At 48.6% G+C, this 19,622-nt stretch overlaps 1 protein-coding gene across 1 annotated transcript in view; it reads left to right on the forward strand.

Annotated features, from left to right (window-relative positions):
* The window catches only part of ARHGEF4 (Rho guanine nucleotide exchange factor 4), a 115,472-nt gene that overhangs the window by 84,218 nt on the left and 11,632 nt on the right, over nucleotides 1-19,622 (forward strand). Inside the window, 4 exon segments of the mRNA XM_058031175.1 lie at nucleotides 12,954-13,133; nucleotides 16,203-16,385; nucleotides 17,344-17,523; nucleotides 18,078-18,310. Of these exon segments, the coding sequence (XP_057887158.1) occupies nucleotides 12,954-13,133; nucleotides 16,203-16,385; nucleotides 17,344-17,523; nucleotides 18,078-18,310 (776 nt within the window).

Consider the following 19,622-nt stretch of genomic DNA (forward strand, 5'->3'; position numbering starts at 1 on the left):
GGCATGGCTCCTGGTGTCAGGGCTGTGCAGGGAGTCAGGGGGACAGGGATGGGCACTGTGCACACCAGGAGCTCTGGGATTTCCTCCCTGCACCAAAGGCTCTGCGGGCGTTTGAGGGTCCCCAGGATGGGGGAGGAGATGTGAATCTTGACTCCATGTTTCACAAGGCTGATTGATTCTTTTATTATATTATTATATTATTATAGTAAAAGAAAATTATATACTAAAACTACACTAAAGAAAGAGAAAGGAGACATCAGAAAGCTAGAAAGGAAAGAGGAATGAATAATAAAATCCTGTGATTGACCAGAGAGTCTGACACAGCTGGCTGTGATTGGCCATTCATTAAAAACAATTCACATGCTGGGTAAACATTTCTCCAAATCACATTCCAGAGGAGCAAAACATGGAGAAGCCGAAGCTTCCCAGCTTTCCAGGAGAAGAAATCCTGGCAAAGGGATTTTTCAGAAAATATGTCAGTGACAAAAGGCCAATGTGGGAGGGCTGTGCAGGGAGTCAGGGTGACAGGAATGAGCACTGTGCACACCAGGAGCTGTGGGGTTTCCTACCTGCACCAAAGGTGTGCCCTGTAAGAGGAGCAGCAGCTGCTTTGGTCTCCTGTAGTTAGAGGACATGTTTGCAATGTGCTTTTGGAAACAGGAGTGTGGTTCTGGTTCAAGGCCTTAGCTTTGTTTAGGCCATTAAATCTCCTCATCCAGATGGTGTGGATGTGAGACAAATGAAGAAAATGGATATACTCAGAAGCAGAATATACAGAACCTCAGAAGATCCCAGGAAGCTGCTGCTTCCTGAGCATCTCCTTTACCTGGCACAGGACACTTCCAATAGGAAAAGGTGGTTTTAGGTTTTTTTCTAGGGTGTACATAACTTGAAGAACCTTCTGCAGGGACTACAAAACAAATGGCTCATTTTTGTATTTACAGATACTAGCCAAAAACAAAGGCTTAGGCAGCCTCCTCTGCCTGACAGTGAGACATTATCAAGGTCTTGTTTTGTTTTTCTCCTCTGTCTCTTATTCAGATTTTCCTCTGCCCCATTTTCAAACAACAGGACAAACAGCAGTTCTTAGCTCTGTGCAGAAAGGATCTACCCAGTGTGTGCACCATGGCCAAGAGATCACCAGGCAGGGATGGGTGGTGGCAGTGGTGGAAGCCACAAGTTTTATGTCACCAAAGCACTGCAGGGTTTCTCTCTCAGGAAAAAGTGAAGAAGGAAAGTGGATACTGAACTGTGCATGGTTCTTTGAGGCAGGGAGAGCATCTCAGAGCCACATCATGGAAACTGATAACAATCTGTGCTGGCCCAGCACTCCTGCCAGCCCCTGCCAGTGCTGTACAGGCTTTGGCACAGCTGAATGCAAGGGAGATGTTTTCACAGGAGACAGGAGCAATAAAAATGATTTCAGCGTGTTTTTTGCAGTGTGTTCCATTGCAATGAACTCATGCACGCACATGAAAAGGAAAGCCATGAACTGTGTTTGGGGCTGGATGCTGATGCTTGGATGATTCAGAAGGGTTTGTTAGCAATGCAATTTGTATCTGCTTTTAAATGTTTTCTTTAACCTTATTTGTAAAACAAATTTAGATTCATTTGCCTTCAAGCTACAAGTGATTCCATAACTTGCTGTATCTTTTGGGGGAAGATCATCAGCAGGCAGAGAGCCTGTGACCTGCTTGGCTCCTTTTCCTTTCTTCTTCAAGGAGCCAGGGTGCAGCATTTATCCTCAATAAATCTGTGTGGCAGAATAGCTACAGCTGAACTGGTTTGGATACATTATCCTGAGGGATCTGGGGAATATATTCCTCATTTGTGTAAAGAAATAATGATGAAAGAAAAAGTAAAAGAGGAGGTAGATAGGAAAAATCCAGAATTAAGTCATGAGAGAAGTGGTGGAAGCAGGAGCTGTCCTGCAGATAGGGAAAAGGAGAGGAAATATCCCAAGGGAATGTGCTGGTGGGAGTGCACAGAGGAAGGGTAGTCCTGCAGCAAGGGGAGAGTGGGGAAAGCATAAATGACAGAGAAATATCTTAAATATGTAGCATTAAATACAATTTTCTGATTAAAATAATTTTTACTTGGGTGTCTGAGAAATGGCAGCATAAAAAAGATGCAACAGCAATCACTCTTAAATGTGTGAACAAGCAAACAGAAACATTCTGGGCCATTTCCATTCCCAGGATGCACAGTTAAAATCAGGGCATCAGAAAATGTAAAAAATTGTGGTAACCAGCTTTGCTTCATCCTCTGCAGTGAGTGCAGACTTCAAAACTTGGTGAGGTCAAGTGGGGAGTCAGGCAGTCTGACACAATTTTCATCTACAGCCAAACCAGGAGCTACAAACTGTAGCTGTGTGAGCCCTAGGTCAGAGTCTTGTTCCAACCTGAGAGTTCAACCCCAGGCCTTGCACCTCTGCAGTCTCTGAAAGCAAGGAAAGCAGGAGAAGGGTCCATGGACCATTTCCAGGTGCTCTTCTGGCAGCACCTGGGCTGCCTGGGGTACCTGGGTGGGTACCTGGGGTGAGGAGTGAGGGCTGGGAGGGGAGTGCCTGAGCCAGAAGTTAGACATCTTAAACCACTTTTAAGCCTTAGAGTATTTCAAGCTCCTTAAGCCACTTGAAGGCTTTAGATGGGTTTAAAATGCTTAAAACACTGTAGGGCCTTAGATGAGTTTAAGCTGTTTAAGCTGATTTAGGGCTTTGGAATGACTTAAGTTTTGTGTCTGTAAGGAGGTTTTGAGGTCCTTTGAGCTCTTAATTGCGAAGAGCTTTTTGGGCATTTTGAGTGAGGATGTGGCACGTGCCTGCTCCTGTGACCTGTGCTCAGGGACTCCTCCTATCCCTGGACAGCTTCCCTGGCTACACCTTCACCCTCCTTTCTGGAGGAGAGAGCAGCATGCCAGGAGTCACATCCCTGTGCAGGTTGGATGGTGCTCCAGGTGTGTGTCCCTGGTGAGGGCTGCTGGTGAGTGTGTGGGATCTGCTCCACTGAATGTGTGAAATGCTGAGGAGTCCCGGCCAGGAGAGGAGCAGCCCTGCCCCAGGGGACATCCTAATGTCCCTGTAATTACTGTGCTGGCAGCTGCTGATTTTCCACCTGAGTGCCAGTGTTGCTGCTCCTCATGGCATGGAGCTGTGCCTGCCAGCTTAGCAGTGCCAGGGCTCTCTGCTTTAAGAACAGTTTGTATCTGTGGGTAATACAGACAATCAGCATTTCCTTCCTTCTGTGCTTTTCCCTCATGCCCTGATGCTCTGTGAGATAAATGTTGCCACCCTAATGCCCAGGTGAGTGGTGCCAGTGACACCTTTAGCTGTGACTTGGGCATGGCCTGGCTCTTTGCCTTGTGTGCCTTCCCAGGTGTGTTTAAGGCCCTTGCTGGGCTGTATCCAGAGAGGATGTGTTTAAATGTCCTTGAAGGACTTACATTTACTTAATCATTTTAAAAATCACCCTTTAAAGTCACAGCCTTGGGCTGTGGGGCTGCCTGTGACACAGCTTAATTATGCACCACAGGGAAAAGGTCCTGCTTTTGTCCCCAGCTTCTTGCCTGGTGCTTTCACTGGGCACCCAGCAGCCTGGATTAGAAATGACCTTTGTGTGAGCCTTCAGCTCATGGCCACCCTCCATCCATCCCCCTGTCTCTGTTACAGCTTCAAGGTCTGTTTAGCTTGTGCTGGCCTAGAAACTCTTCCCACGTTTGATTCCTGCTGCTCTTTGTGCCTTGCCTGCTTCTCCTCTCTCTTTCTGAGTCATTCCTGATGTTTGGGCTTCTGACCCTGGTGGAGAGGGCTGATGTTTTCCTACATGGGTCTGCAAAGACCTTCTTGAGGAGCAGCTCATTTAGTCAGCCACTTGTGTTAGATATTGCTTGTGTTACATTTGGATTTCTGTTGCCATTTTGTCACCCTGTCACTCAGCGTTGTACCTACTTGTTTAGAAAGAGTGAAAATACATTTCACTTATACCAGAAAATAAATGTGTTATACACAGAATTTTCAACAAATGTCCTCTGGAAAATTGCTTGACAGGTTAAAATGAAAGCTGCTTTTCAGCTTTACTCACTGTAAATGTTACCAGCTACTGCAGTGTGCAGCTATAAAATGTGACACACACAGAGCCTGCTGCAGAGTTACCTAAAGCCTTGAGAAGGGCTTTGCTCCTGGTTTTTCCTTATGCCAAAACTTTGGGAACTTAGTTCCCCAGATTGGCAGGCTCCTTGACAGACAGGCCAGGGGAGAGTGATGGGTGCAGTCCTGAGGGCACTGCCAGGGCTGAGGTGATTTAGGTGTGTGCCATTCACATTCTCTGATAAAATCCCTTCACCCAGGATTTTTCTCCTGGGAAGCTGAGACGCCTCAGAGAAAAGGAAAACAATTCTGATCTCATTTGCTTCTCCTGTGTTGTGCTCATGTGGAATGTGTTTGGAGATTGTTCACCCACAGGTGATTGTTCCATTGGATTCTGCTGGGAGTTGTTTTCACTCTTTGGCCAATCAGGGCCAAGCTGTGTCAGGGCTCTGGAGGGAGTCAGGAGTTTTCATTATTATCTTTTTAGCATTCTGTAAGTGTCCTTTCTGTATTCTTTGGTATAATTTAGTATTCTTTAATATAACATAGTATCATAAAGTAATAAATTAGCCTTCTGAGAACATGGAGTCAGCTGCATCATTCCTGCCTTCGTTGGGGCATTCCCTGCAAATACAATATAGGTGTCCTCCTCAGCTGCAGGTGACTGTCCCCTCTCCTTCATAAGCACTTTTCTGAGTTATTTCAGCCAAAAGCAAAATGGTGGAAAGCAATTTTCATGTTGTTTTCTTTTGCATTGTAATAATCAGCTCCCCCATTTTAGGTGAGGAACTGGGAGGTTCTTGCATCACTCTGGGGTTTGAGGGATCCCCTTTAATGGCACCCAGGGGATGGGCATCCCTGGCAGAGCTTTCTCAGGCCAAACTCTTCACTCAGGGTCACTCAGCACCAAGCACAGCTCTGCCCCCTGCAGCACTGCAGATTTCACAGCCTCTCCCTGCCTGCTGCAGGAAGACCCTCCTCCTCCTCCCATCTGTTTAAATCACTTCTGAGGGGGAATCAGGACTCAGATGATAGCAATAAAAGGGAATAATGTAATTAATGCCAGTCATAATGGTTTTGTGGAAAATAGTTCTTACCAAATAAATGTGATGACAAATGTTGAATGTTTGGTAAATGGAGGCAGCTGTACTAGATGTCACATGAGGAGTTTAACTACAGGCACTGATTAAAAAAGCAGCACTGTGCAATATCAGTGTAGCACACTTAGCTGGATTAAGATCTTTGTTGACTGACATTTTACATTTGTTAAGGAGAATCACTGTCAAATTAAAATATTTTGAATGGAGATCTGCAGTGCTTGGTAAATGCCTGAGAGTCCTCCACTACCCTTAATCAGTCTCTAAAATCTCTGCTGAAAAATATGCAGCTTCCAGTGCAGGCAAAGGGCAGCAAATGCCAAGGGCATGGCTTGGCAGGGGCACAGCCCAGTGTGTGGGCTGTGAATGGAGCAGTGACACGAGCCCTGCCATGAGGGGACACGGGCACAGAGGGCTCCTGGTGCCCTGTGTCACTGCCCATGGACAGCCCTGCCCTCAGGGACACGGGCACAGAGGGCTCGGGGTGCCCTGGCACACGGGCAGGGAGCAGCAGGCAGCACTGGAGTGTTTGCACGGCTGGGTTGGTGGTTCTGCACCCTGCAGGCAGCAGCAGCAAGTGCAGCCGAGCCGGGACAGCCCCAATTCCTGCCCGGAGCCCCGGGGCTGGGTTAGCTCGCCGTGCCCAGAGGGGTGAGCCCTGCCCTGGGGTGCCGGTCTCCCCACCAGGGGATGCTCTGGGAGCCGATCCACATAACTCACACAGACTCAGTGCCTGCTGCTCAGATGACAGGAGCACTGTGAGATAAATTTCATCTCTGTTGCTCATCATTGGACAGTGAAGCTGAGTTTTGAGAGGAGGCCAGAGCAAGCTGTCAGGACAGCAGTGTGCCCTGGTGGCCAAGAAGGCCAATGGCAACCTGGCCCGGGTCAGGAATGGTGTGGGCAGCGGGAGCAGGGAGGGCATTGTGCCTGCACTGGGCACGGTGAGGGCACACCCTGAGAGCTGTGCCCAGCTCTGGGCCCTCAGCTTGGGAAGGACCTTGGGACACTGAGCACATCCAGAGGGGCTGGGAACACAAACCCTGAGAGGAGCCCCTGAGGGAGCTGGGGGTGCTCAGCCTGCAGAAAAGGAGACTCAGGGCTGCCCCCATCACTCTGCACAGCTCCTGAAAGGTGCCTGTGCTCAGCTGGGGCTGGGCTCTGTCTGCAGCAGCACTGACACACCCAGAGCACACAGCCTCAGGCTGTGCCAAGGGAAATACAGGTTGGATATTGGAGAAAAGCTTTTCACAGAAAGAGTGATGAAGTTCTGGAATGGCTGCCCAGGGAGGTGGTGCAGTCCCCACCCCTGGGTGTGTTTAACACAGCCTGGATGTGGCACTGGGGGCCAGGGTTCAGTTGAGCTGTTGGGGCTGGGTTGGACTCGATGATCTTGAAGGTCTCTTCCAACCCAGTGATTCTGTGAATTCTGTGGCAATTTCAAAACTATCCCATGGGTTCGGTTCAAGGCAGAGGCCAGCTTTGGCTTCTGCTCATATTCAGAGAAAATAAGTATTTGTGTGAATGTAGCACAATGTGGGGCATTTGTGTAAGTAATTTTTTTTTTCACTCCTCTGCTGCACCTTGCACGAGAGAGGCAGGGGAGAAGCTCTGGAAGCAAAGTGGCTGCTGCAGGAACTGGAGCTGTGGGAGGGCTTTGCCTCTGGGCTCAGGCCTGCTGCAGGGCTGAGGTGTTGGGTGTGCTGGAGCAGTTCAGCTTCAATCTGTTCCACACAGGTTCAGGGGGTCAGGCAATGAGCACAGGCTTCATGGCAACCATTCTGGCTCACCAGGAAGGGTTTAGGTGCTCTCTGTGGAACATGTCTGTTTTAGGGTCACAGAGCTGAAAAATAAATTCCATTCTGTTGGTACCTTCTTCCTGATCTTCCCTTTTCCCAGTTCTTTTGATGCTCCTGGGTTTATTTTTTGGCTCTGCATGATCCAGTGTATTTGGCATTGCCAAGAGAAATCTATTCAAATTTTATTCAAATAGAAACAAGTAGCTCAAAGATAAATATTTCCTGAAGGCATCTTCATCCTTCCTTCTGTAAATTGCTGAGATCTTTTATCTCTGCTAGCTCTGCCTGGAGGTCCTGTCCAAACAAGACCAGGACATACAAGGTAATTATGTCAAGGTGTCCAGCCCGAGACAGACAGGGACAAGGGGCTGCAATGCCAACAGCCCCTGGCACGGGCCTTGGCATGCCAGCTCTGTGTGCCCACACAGAATGGGCTTAATCTGGGGCAGCTCTGTGCACCAGCCCTGGCTGTGTCTTCTCCTTGGCAGCCTCTGCACAGACACTGCCTGGAGGAGCCATCCATCAACCCTCCCCTCCATCTGTGCCCCAGGAGGAGCTGCCCTGGTGCCTCAGGATTTCAGCTTTTGTGTTTTCAGATCCTGTGCTGCATCACTGCATCACTGCAAACTCCACCACACAGGGTGTGAGTTACTGTCCTCACATTTTATCAGACAAAACAATCCCTCTGGGCCTGGGAACCAAGGGCAGCCCACAGCCTCAGGACCCAGAAAGTACAAAAAAGTTAATTGTGGGGAGCAAACTGGGGGTAAATGACTTCATTAGCTGAGGCTGTAATTGGATGATTAACCCCTGATATGTGAATGGACCAAACTTTCAATTGTCTGAAAAACTGGTGCCCATTGTCCAGCTTGGGTGTAGCCTCTGGAGGCTGTGACTGCCCAAGGTGAACCTGTCTGAGGCCTTCAATAAATCCCCACTTTATTCTCTGCATCTTGTCTGGCCTCTGCTCTCGGGAGCCCCTGCAATGCCTCAGCTCCAGTGCCTGTCCCAGAGCCTGCCCCTTGCAGCAGGCAGGGCTGGAGCAGGGCTGGGACACACCAAGGCCAGGGCAGGGACAGAGCTGCCCTCAGCTTTCAGATTCAAACATCTGGGCACGTGCTGCCTCTGGGTTGCAAATGCTGCTGTCTACAAAGTTAGATGTTTCTATAAACAAAGCAAAAAGTTGATTTCTGATTGTTTTCCCCATGCCAGCTGCAGGAGCAGCTGTGGGGTGGCTGGTTTGCATTCTCTCACTTTTCCCTGCTCTGCACTTGTTTGGGCCTCTTCAGGAGCATGTACTGAGTTGTCCTTGACATTACAAAGCCAGTACATAAATGCTGTTTCACATGGAAATTATTAGTTGTTTTCCAAACCTTGCTTTAATTGCAAAGATCAGAGGTGGGTGAGCTGAGCCCTGTGAGCTGAGGAGGTGCCTGGCAGGGCGAGCATCCCCTTCCCTCCCGCCCCTCCCTCTGCAGAGCTGAGGTGGTGCCACCTCAAACACATTGTGCCAAAACCCTTTTAGCTGCTGGTGTGTTTTATCCTTCCTAAGGAAATAAACCACACAGGCTCCAGTTTCTTCATGGTGGGAAAAGCCATTCTTTATTCACATAACTCCTTTTATACAGTGTTACAGACCTCATGTGGGGCTCAGTTGGTCAGGAGATTTCTTGCCAATTACTTTTTTGGTCAGTAACAAGTTGTTATTCTGTATTGATTGGTCACTCAGAGTCTGTATACATGCAGGGAAGTTGTTTGTAAAAGATAGCTTTCATTTTTCTATCTGATGGTGCAGAAACAGTTTATACAGGTACAAGTTTTTTGGTTTTTTGTTGGTTTGTTTGTTTTTTTTTTTTTGGGGTTTTTTTTTTTTTTTGGGTTTTTTTTTACCCAGGAATAGGTTGTTATGTTTTTTTCTCTTTATTTCATGCTTTATAGATGATTCCTCCCCAGAAACATGATGTTTGCTGTCAGTTAAACAAATCCTGGCCTGTTGTTCAGGTGTATTTTATTTATACTTTTGCCTGAGAACTGGCAGTGCCAGGCTGGTGATCCCACAGCTGTGACTTCCTGTATTTTCTAAATCATATCCACAGTATGGCTGTTGTTGAATAGAGAAAATGCAAGGTATTGATATTAATGGATGGATTAAAATAGCAGCTGAGGATTCCCTGCTATTCCAGCCCTGTGGATTTCAGTGGCTGAGCAGAACCACTCTGTGAGCTGGGTGTGTCAGCCCTCTGTGCTGTGAGTGCTGGCTCAGCCTTGGCCTCTTTTCTTCTCATCACATTACCAAGGTGTGACAGTCCCAGGACCAGGGAAGAGATGAGAATCTTGACTCCATATTTCAGAAGGCTGATTTATCATTTTATTATATATATTATATCAAAAGAAATTGATATACTAAAACTCTACTAAAAGAATAGAAGAAAGGATTTAATTAGAAGGCTAGCAAGGAATAGAAAGGAATGGAATGATAATAAAATCTTGTCACTGACCAGAGAGTCCAAGCCAGCTGACTGTGATTGGCCATTAATTAGAAACAAGCACATGAGACCAATCCCAGATGCACCTGTTGCATTCCACAGCAGCAGATAACCACTGTTCCTAAGATCCTAAGGAAAGGATTTTTCATAAAATGTGTCTGTGACAGCTCCCTGCAGCAGGAGGAGCTGGGCCCAGCTTGTGCTGTGCACAGGCACCAGTCACTCCCTGCAGTCCCAGAGCAAATGGATTGCCCAAAGCAGCAGCAGAGCCCTTTGTGAGAGTGGCCACACTGCCCTCACCCAGGGCCCAGCTGCTCTTCTGGGGCTGAAATCTGAGAGCCAAGTCTGGAAAAACACTTTTACATCCACTCTCCTCCCTACTATAGCTGTCACTGCTTTATGTTACAAAGCTAAGACCTCTAAATTACTGAGGGTGCACTCAATCCCCTCATCCAGCTCACGAATAAATATATTTAGAGAACCACAGAATATCCTGAGTTGGAAGGGACACACAAGGATCATCGGAGTCCAACTCCTGGCCCTGCACAGACACCCCAGGAATTCTCCCCTGTGTCTGACAGTGTTGTCCAAACGTTCCTGGAGCTCTGGCAGCCCTGGGCAGTGACCCTGGGGATGCTGCTCAGTGCCCCACAGGCTCTGGGGAAAGAACCTTTCCTGATACCCAGCCCAAACCTGCCCTGCCACAGCCCAGGCTGTTCCTCTGGGTCCTGTCACTGGCACCAGAGAGCAGAGAGGGGGACACAGCCCTGCCACCACCATCACCAAACCACTCCCTCACATCCAGGGCTCCCCCGCTGCCTCTCCTTCCATGGCTGCTCCTTCTGGAGGATTTATGGCCACCCCTGCAGCGCTCCAGTTGTGAGAATCATCCCACTGTGGGGGCAGCTGTATCCCAGCTTTCCTTCCTCACCATAGCCCTGGGCTCCTCCTGTTTGTTTCCCATCCTGTGTGCATTAGTGGATGCACTCACTTGGGCTGATCCCATCACCTTTTGGGGGAGGAGAGGCTCTAATTTCTACATGACCATTCTGAGGCACTTCTGCTGTTTTTAATCCATCAATAACCCTTTTGATTTTGCTGCCACATGGATCCATCCCCTATTTTCACAAATACAGCATCAGTGCACTGCATCCCACCTAGCTCTGGCCACACTGGCTGTGTAGATAAGTGGGAGCTCTCACCCTCTCCTTCCCCATCATGCTGTTATCTCTGTCAGAATGGAAACACTGCATTAAGCTCTTTCTGGTTCAGTGAGGGACCATTAGCTATCCAAAGGCAGACTGCATTTCAATTTGCTTTCAAATGCCTCGTTAACCCTCTTCTGATTTACTCAGCTGATGATTGTGCTGAGTTCTTTCCCAACGTGCATGTCCCCTTTGTGAGAGGCAGCAGCAGTGACCCAGAGCAGGGGAGAGCTCTGGGTGACTGAGCAGCCAAGGGTGGCCATGCCCTGTGTGCTGTGGTGTCACTGTCACACCTACCAGGGACACTGGCTTTCCTACAGCTTCTTTCTTTCTTTCTCCTCTGTGCCTCCCATACTGTCCTCCTGTTGTCTTCCCATAATTCATCATTTTCCTGGAGAAAAACAGGCCTTCACTGCCTCTCCACAATGGCCAAGTGCTTTTTGGCAGAACTCCAGTATGCACTCCATCCTCTTGGGAAAATCCTTGGTGTTCAGACAGTCCCAGGCACACTCAGGCCCTGGGAACTCTGTGAGTGTGCCCTGGAGTTGTGGAAATCCAAGGGACACTGTCCTGATAAACCAGTGGCATCAGGCAGTGCTGCCGTGGTGGCCAGCAGGGGACAGAGACACAGAGACACCTCTGCAGCCCCCCCAGGTGTTTCCTGGCCACAGCTGGGGTGGGGATGGTCAGCAGTGGCTCCAGGCATCACTGAGCTCAGAGCCCCCTTGCAGCTTCCAGACACATGGCTTTGGTTTTGGTTTTTTGATTGTTGGGGGTCCTGTTTTTCCTACAGTGGGGCCTCTATGGGGCATGCAGTAAATAACTGTTGTTCCTCAGTGTAATTGCTTCAAACTCTCCAGGAGTCTTATTTTAAGCATCTTAAGTGCAACCTTTAACCACCTTACAGGCTTCAGCCTCTCCCCATTCCAGAGTAGCTCTGAGGCCTCTGAATGCTTTTTCACAGAATCACAGAATGACCAGGCTGGGAGAGACCTTCAAGATCATTGAGTCCAACCCAGCCCCAACAGCTCAACTCAGCCCTGGCACCCAGTGCCACATCCAGGCTGTGTTAAACACACCCAGGGATGGGGACTGCACCACCTCCCCGGGCAGAACATTCCAGAGCTTTTTGCTGTCTCTAAATATTGATGCTCAAGGTTTTATTTGAAGGCTTTCCAAAGCAGAGCTGCCCTGGCAGCACCAGAGCATCCTCCACAAACAAGGTACCACTGAGGCTTTGTCATGGTTTGATGCTGGTGCAATGCCAGTGCCCCCATGCATAAAATACATTCTCCCCAGTGTCTGCTGTGAGATGTGACCAGAAATAGAGCAAGGCTCCAACTTAGGAATAAAGGAAAGAACTTAATTAACTTACATTATGAAATAAAGGAACACACAGAACTCAGAATGAAAGCCTTCCATAAACATTCCTCCTCCTCCCCCCCCAGTTTCCACCACCACACGAAATAGAACCTTAGATTCTCAATCCAGTTACCCCCCCCCTCAGATAATCAACTCTCATTCATCACCACCCTTCAGACAATCAGCTCTCAGTTCATCAAGGAGAGAGGAGTCCCTCTTGCACCATAGGCTTCACCAGGAAACACAGTTGAAAACCTCTTTCACTGATGGGAAACAGCCTTGTTTGCTGGCTGAGGAAAAGCCAGCAGGATGGAATACCAGAATTTATGTTTTTATGGTGGTAAACATAGTGTGTGCCAGTGATTCTGAATAAATATCGGTTCAGTGCTTAAGAATAGTATTGATTTGATACAGAAAATACATAAATTTGATACAGAGTTTGGGCTAGGACTAGGGATTTTTTTCCTGCCACACCTTCTAATTATTTAAGCATCTTATAAAATTTCCTTGAGACTTAATTTTTTTTAATAATTCATCTGTACTTAGGTGATTGGTAAGTAGATCATCTTGATTCTCTGTTACTGTAAGGATCAGTAGCAGACTTTGGGGCACAAGATGCAATGGACCATTATCAGTTCTATATAAAGAACTGATTTTTCTTTATTTTTAAAAGGAAATGAAACTTCTGTGTATGCAGGTTCATACTCTGGCACAAAGCTCCAGCCAATAATTCTGAAAGGAATAAAAATGCAAGTGAGGGCAAAGCCTTGCAGCCACTCCTCATTGCTCATGGGGCACAGAGGCAGCAGGGCTGTGCCAGGGCTGTGCCAGGGCTGTGCCAGGGCTGTGCCAGGGCTGCAGCCAGGCTGGCATGGGGTGCTGCTGCCCTGAGGGACTGACCTGTGCCTCTGTGCCCGCAGCTGATCAGTGATGGCAGCGTGGTGTACGCCGAGGCGCTCTGGGACCACGTCACCATGGATGACCAGGAGCTGGGATTCAAGGCTGGAGATGTCATCGAAGTGATGGATGCCACCAACAAGGAGTGGTGGTGGGGCAGGATTCTGGACAGTGAAGGCTGGTTCCCAGCCAGCTTTGTTCGGGTAAGACCTTCATCTTTCTCTGTGCCCTCTCCATGAGCAGCAGGTGTTTGTCCTTCTCCAGGTTTAATGTCCTGTGGTGACTCCAGAGGACTTTCACTGCTAGGGATGGTTCAGCATGTCTTGTTTGTATTCTTCTACAGTGCAGAGTGCCCTCCTGGGCTGATCCCACCACCTTTTTGGGGAGGAGAGGCTCTAATTTCTACATGACCATTCTGAGGCACTTCTGTTGTTTTTAATCCATCTATAACCCTTTTGGTTTTGCTGCCACATGGATCCATCCCTTACTTTCACAGAGATACACACAGCTTCACTGCACTGCATCCCACCAGTGTGGAGAAGTCCCTGTACATGAGTAAATCAGGGCAAAAGGTTCAGCTCCAGACTGGAGCTGAGCTGAGCTGTGCCAGCTGGGCAGCTGCCCTGTTTGCTGGTTTGCAGCCTGGCCCCTGCTTACCCGTCTGTACCCTGGCTGATCTGTGCCCAAGCACTTCCAGGAGCAAGTAGAGCTCTCCTGGAGGAATCCTGATGCAAATCCCTGGATTCTTCACTCCAGTGCCCACTTAGACAATGGAGATGAGCGTGGCACCAAAGGCACCTCTCTGCAGCTGCTGCTGGGGCCAGTGCAGTGCCACGGCCAAAGGATGCACCCACCTGACTCACATGCACCTCCTCAGGCTGCTGGGCTGTTCTTAGTGCCAGCCAGGCTGTAAAAAATGGAGGAGAAAAACCCCAGAGATGTCTGGGCAGTGATACGGGGCGATGTGAGACACTCAGTGCTCGTGGGCCAAGGCTGTCCCCTGGTGCCAGCTTCAAAGCCCACACAGAGGAGCTGAGCAGAGCAGCCAGCGCCCTGCAGAGCTGCATCTCCAGCAGAGCTTTCTGAAGCACATCAGGGCAAGCAGGGCAAGCAGGAGTGTGGGAGGGGGTAACTGCTGTGCTCCTGTCCCGCTGGGAGGGGAAAGGCTTTTTTCCTTTCTCCTGTCGCTGTGGGTGCCTGACAGCCTTGCCCAGCTCGGGGCAGGCTCCTCAGCCTGCAAAGGCACTGAGGTGCCCAAGGGCAGAGATTGTCAGCCCTTTAGCTCTTTATCCAGGTCACTTCAGATCACAAGTGACCCAACACCAGGTGGAGCATGAAAGGAGGTGACACGAGGTCATCCGGTGTCTGTAGCAAAAGTCCTTGCAGAAGGGGGGCGGTTTTGAAATGCTTTGTTCCAGGTTGCAGGGGATAGTCTCGGCTGCATAATTAATACAAACAGTGGAATGTTTTGCAAATAAGATTACCAAGACCTCAGCACCGCTTTTTCTTGCAATGAAAACACAGAATTTTTTTCTTTCATGTTTACTGCTAAATTTAATTGTCCTGGCTGACAAAATCTTGTCATCTTAGAGTAAAGCAGACTAGCACTAGGCATTAGGGATGCAGTCAGAAATTCTTTTAACAGAGGAATCACAACACTTATTCAAGCATCCAGCTGAAGATTTCCTGCTAATTACCCCTGGCTCAAGCTCACTGCAGGGAGGGCTGGTGTGTCTGGAGGCTCGGCTCAGACTGCAGGGCTCTGTCACTCCACATCTGAGTTTCAGGCCGAGCTCTGAGTTTAAGAGCTGCCGATGTCCTGCTCACAGTGAAGGAGAACCAGGGTTGCACATCTTGAGGGCTTCAGCAGTGAGTGAATTAACTTCAGCTGTGAGTGAATTAACTTCAGCAGTGAGTAAATGTACTCTGTGCCTGTGCTGGCAAGGGAGGGTATGCACTGTGTTTTATATGTAGGTGTATTTGTATCAAGTGGTAAGTCATAGAGCCTAGAAGAAACGACATTAAAAGTTTAAAGCAGTTCTGTGTCACTGTACTAAAAATTCCTGTAATTATGTGTGGTTTACCTTCCTAACTTTAACTCCTTCTCTGTGCTGGGATGGATCCTTTGGGTCACGAGCAGAGTATTCCCAGGGCACTCAGCAGTGCCAGAAAGGGAAGCCCAGAGTGGAATGCTGCAGTCTGTGTCCCTTAGCCGGGGGCTGTGGCAGTGTCCCTGTAGCTCAGGGCTGTGGCAGTGTCCCCCGGGGCTGTGGCGGTGTCCCTTAGCCGGGGGCTGTGGCAGTGTCCCTGTAGCTCAGGGCTGTGGCAGTGTCCCCCGAGGCTATGTGGCGGTGTCCCTTAGCTCAGGGCTGTGTGGCGGTGTCCCTTAGCCCGGCGCTGTGGCGGTGTTCCCTAGCTCAGGGCTGTGGCAGTGTCCCCCGGGGCTGTGACAGTGTCCCCTAGCTCAGGCCTGTGTGGCAGTGTCCCTTAGCTCAGGGCTGTGGCAGTGTCCCCTAGCTCGGCGCTGTGGCGGTGTCCCCCGGCGCTGTGGCGGTGTTCCCTAGCTCAGGCCTGTGTGACAGTGTCCCTTAGCCCGGGCTGTCCCTTAGCCCGGCGCTGTGGCGGTGTCCCCCGGGGCTGTGGCAGTGTCCCTCAGCCCGGCGCTGTGGCGGTGTCCCTCAGCCCGGCGCTGCGCGGAGCAGAGAGCGCTGCCCTCAGCCGCCGTGTCCCTCTCCCGGGCTGTGCTGCCCTCTGATGGGGCACCGGGAGTCCCGCACTGCCCTGGCGGGCTCGGCCCTTCTTCCCTGCCTCGGTGCCCACGGGCAGCTGATCTGCTGCTGCTTTAGCAATGAACTCTCTTTAAAGAATCCCGGGAAGCAGACACCGAGGGGCCATCTGTTACTGACAGTATGAGAACAACAAAGTAGATAAAAAACCAACCATTTACTGATTCTCCCCTCCCTCCCAAAGTGTTCCTTCAAATATTTAAGAAAATTTCAACTGATAAACCATTTCTCTCCTGATTTTATATGCGTTATTCCTGAAGGACTCCATATCATTCCTGTAGTTTCTGTGCACTAGGAATGCCTGCCCAAAGCCAGCCGTGCCAGGTGGGAGCAGCAGCCCTGTCCCCTCCCCACAGCGCCTGTCCGGCCTCAGGCTCCCAGGGGAAATGTTTGCAGGCAATCCACACCCCTGCTGCCACCCTGCCCAGTGTGTGCCCGCCCTGCAGGGGTGCTGGGCAGTGGAGCAGTGACCCTCTTGTGCTGCAGCTGCGGGTGAACCAGGATGAGCCCATGGAGGATTATCCCCTGAAGGTGGAGGGCGGCAGAGAGGAGGATTCCCGGCGCTTCGGGATGGGCCAGACCACCAAAGACCAGATGAGGACCAACGTCATCAATGAGATCATAAGCACAGAGAGAGACTACATCAAGCACCTGAAGGACATTTGTGAGGTAAGGAATAAAGGGGGAAGGGACTGTAAGGATTTCTGTAAGGATAATGGACTGTGTCCCATGCTTGCCCAGAAAGGGACCCTGAGCAGGAAACTTTTCTGAAAATGAGACTGGATTTTCATCAGTTCTGCTGAATGCCAGTATATGGTCAGAAACAGAAGACAATTCATTACAGTAAAATCCCAAATGCCTCTGCATTTGGAGCACTCACTTGTGCTCTGATTAAATGGAATTAATTGAATTTCCCAAGCCATAGAAAAGTAAATGTCTAGCACTGCTGTCCTCTCTAATATATGTTCTGGAGTAATATAATCAGCAACTCCAGCCTTCAGACAAGCCATGCTCAGACCAAAACAACTGGGGATGCTCAGCCAATTGGATCCTTTACTGTCAAATATGCTGAACATTGTGACACCTCTTCTAAAAGAGATCTATCCTGCACACTGGGGGAGTGAAGGCAGTTGCAATTTTTGCAGGAACAGAATTCTCCACTGCAATGGCACAAAAGTGGCTCCCAGCAGAGGCAGCTGGGGCAAAGAGCACACATTTACACACAAGCCTCTCCTGCTGCAGTGTCCCCCTGCCCCTCAGAGCTCTCCTCTGCTGCAGTCATTTGGGCAGCTCCTCACACAGACACCAAACCAGGTCCACACCTGGACTTAACTGGTCTGAATCCACCAGTGCTGGGGTCAGAGCACCCCACTGCAGACCACACTGCAGAGGCTGTTTCAGCAAGGGATAAAGCAGCTCTGTGACTCCTTCAGCAGCATCACCCAGGGCTGCCATGAGTCTCTGGCAGCTTCTATTTGTACCATGTTTAGGGTAAAGGAGAGGAAATAATGGTTACAGATGGGTCCAGATATGCAGGAAGGGAGTGCAGGAACCTGGTGTGCAGTCCTTGAGGCTTTCTGTGCCGCAGAGCAGATGCCCAGGAGGTTTCCAATCTGGTTTTCTCCAGGGTTACATTAAGCAGTGCCGCAAGAGAGCCGACATGTTTACAGAGGAACAGCTGAAGACAATCTTTGGGAATATTGAGGACATCTACAGGTGCCAGAAGAAATTTGTTAAAGCACTAGAGAAGAAATTTAACAAAGACCACCCACATTTGAGTGAGGTTGGCTCATGCTTCTTGGAATATGTAAGTAAATTTGACTTCATGGGAAAGGGGTAGCTGAGGATGGATTGAGGCAGAGGATTTAGGAATTTTTCAGACAGAACTGAAGCTTTCTTTAAAAAGATCCACTAAACACCACCACCCTCTATCCCAACCCTGCTCAACCACTTCCTAAAGAAATATCCTTTAGCTCTTGTGCCTGTGGAAAGAGCATTTTCAAAGCACCTTATCCTCTGAACAATGAAATCCCTGCCAGCTCTTGGTACCTCAGGGAAAATGCAGGAAGACTCCAAAATCTCGAGCAGGACTGAGTTTACAGTAATGGTATTTTGAGGTCAGTGAAGGATCAGCTGTGGCTGGTGTGGGCACTAAGAGCATTCAGCTGAGCCCCGAGCAGGGTCTGTGGGAATGTCTGGGTCTCTCAGATGAAGCTGTGACACCCTTTGCCAGCACCCAGCTTTGAATCTCTGGGTTTGAGAGCCTGGGGAGGGCACCAATGACCAAACACCTCCGGTTAGAGTCTGTGACAGGCCATGGCCTGAGGGACAAGGCAGTAACCCCCTCCCTGTGCCCTGCAGCAAACAGAGTTTCAGATCTACTCCGAGTACTGCAACAACCACCCCAACGCGTGCCTGGAGCTGTCGCGCCTGGCCAAGGTCAACAAGTACGTTTACTTCTTCGAGGCGTGCCGCCTGCTGCAGAAGATGATCGACATCTCCCTGGACGGCTTCCTGCTCACCCCCGTGCAGAAAATCTGCAAATACCCCCTGCAGCTGGCCGAGCTGCTCAAGTACACCAACCCCCAGCACAGGTGAGGGCGGGGACGGAGCCGGGATGCTCCCATGGAAATGGGCTCGGGCATGGAGAGCAGTGGCTGACTGCAGCCAGCTCAGTTCTTACAGGTTACCTCATAGAAACCTGGAAAAAAAGTTTATTAATGTAATTTAATTAAGTATATTTACATAGTATAAGTATATTATAAGTTACATATAATATAACTTATAATATTATATAAGAATATAACTTATATAATATTAATATTAACTTAAAACTTTGTGCATGGAGAGCAGTGGCTAACTGCAGCCAGCTCAATTCTTACAGGTTACCTTGGAGAAACCTGGAAAAAAGTATATTTATATAGTTTTATAAAATATATTTACATAGTATAGGTATATTACAAGTTTTATGTAATATAATATAATAATATATAATAATATAACCTATATAATATTATAATAATATTAACTTAAACTATAACTTTGTGCATGGAGAGCAGTGGCTAACTGCAGCCAGCACAATTCTTACAGGTTACCTTGGAGAAACCAGGAAAAAAATTATATTTATATATTTTTATAAAGTATATTTACATAATATATTATATAACTTATAATATACTTATGAACTTATATAACACAATATTACAATAATATTATACTTATGTTCTATTAATATAATATACTAATATAATATAATACAATACAATATAATAAAACTTATAACTTATTATCAGTATATTATAAAAGTATATTTACATAATTTTCCACTACAGCAGCACTCAGCTTTCCTGTCACAGATCGAGAGCTACAAGGTCCACTTTATAACGGCCTTTTTCTATTTTATTTGGCTTGTGTATCTGTGATACCAGCACATACGTACTTTGGAGCTTGGATTTGTCCTGGTTTCTGTCCATGTTTCTGGTGGTGGTGTTGAGAACTGTGCCTCCAAAAGCATTGGTTGAATACATGCCAAGATGCCCATACAGCTGCAGTTCCCCAGTGGGAAGTTGTGCCCTGCAGCAGCCAGGCCATGCACACTTGGTGCCCATCCAGTGCCAGCTCCATAGCCTCCAAATCCATCACTCACATTCATGGTGAGGGCACTGCCTTTGGATCAAATAAATGTCACATAATTAAGTACCTGAAAACATGAAATATCTCTATGAAAGTGTTGATATTGGTCCATTGTGGTTTGACTCAATTTCACTTTCGTAATTGCAGCCCTGGTGCTTCCCAGAATGGTTTTAAGCACATCTTGTTGCCTAAGGAAGTGCAGAGATGTTTGAGAGCTGCCTTAGAGCCAAGTTGTGCAGCTCAGCCCCTTCCCAGCAGCTCTGAACTCAGCAG

Source organism: Melospiza georgiana, chromosome 10 (assembly GCF_028018845.1).
Source record: "Melospiza georgiana isolate bMelGeo1 chromosome 10, bMelGeo1.pri, whole genome shotgun sequence".
In the NCBI taxonomy this organism is placed as follows: domain Eukaryota; kingdom Metazoa; phylum Chordata; class Aves; order Passeriformes; family Passerellidae; genus Melospiza; species Melospiza georgiana.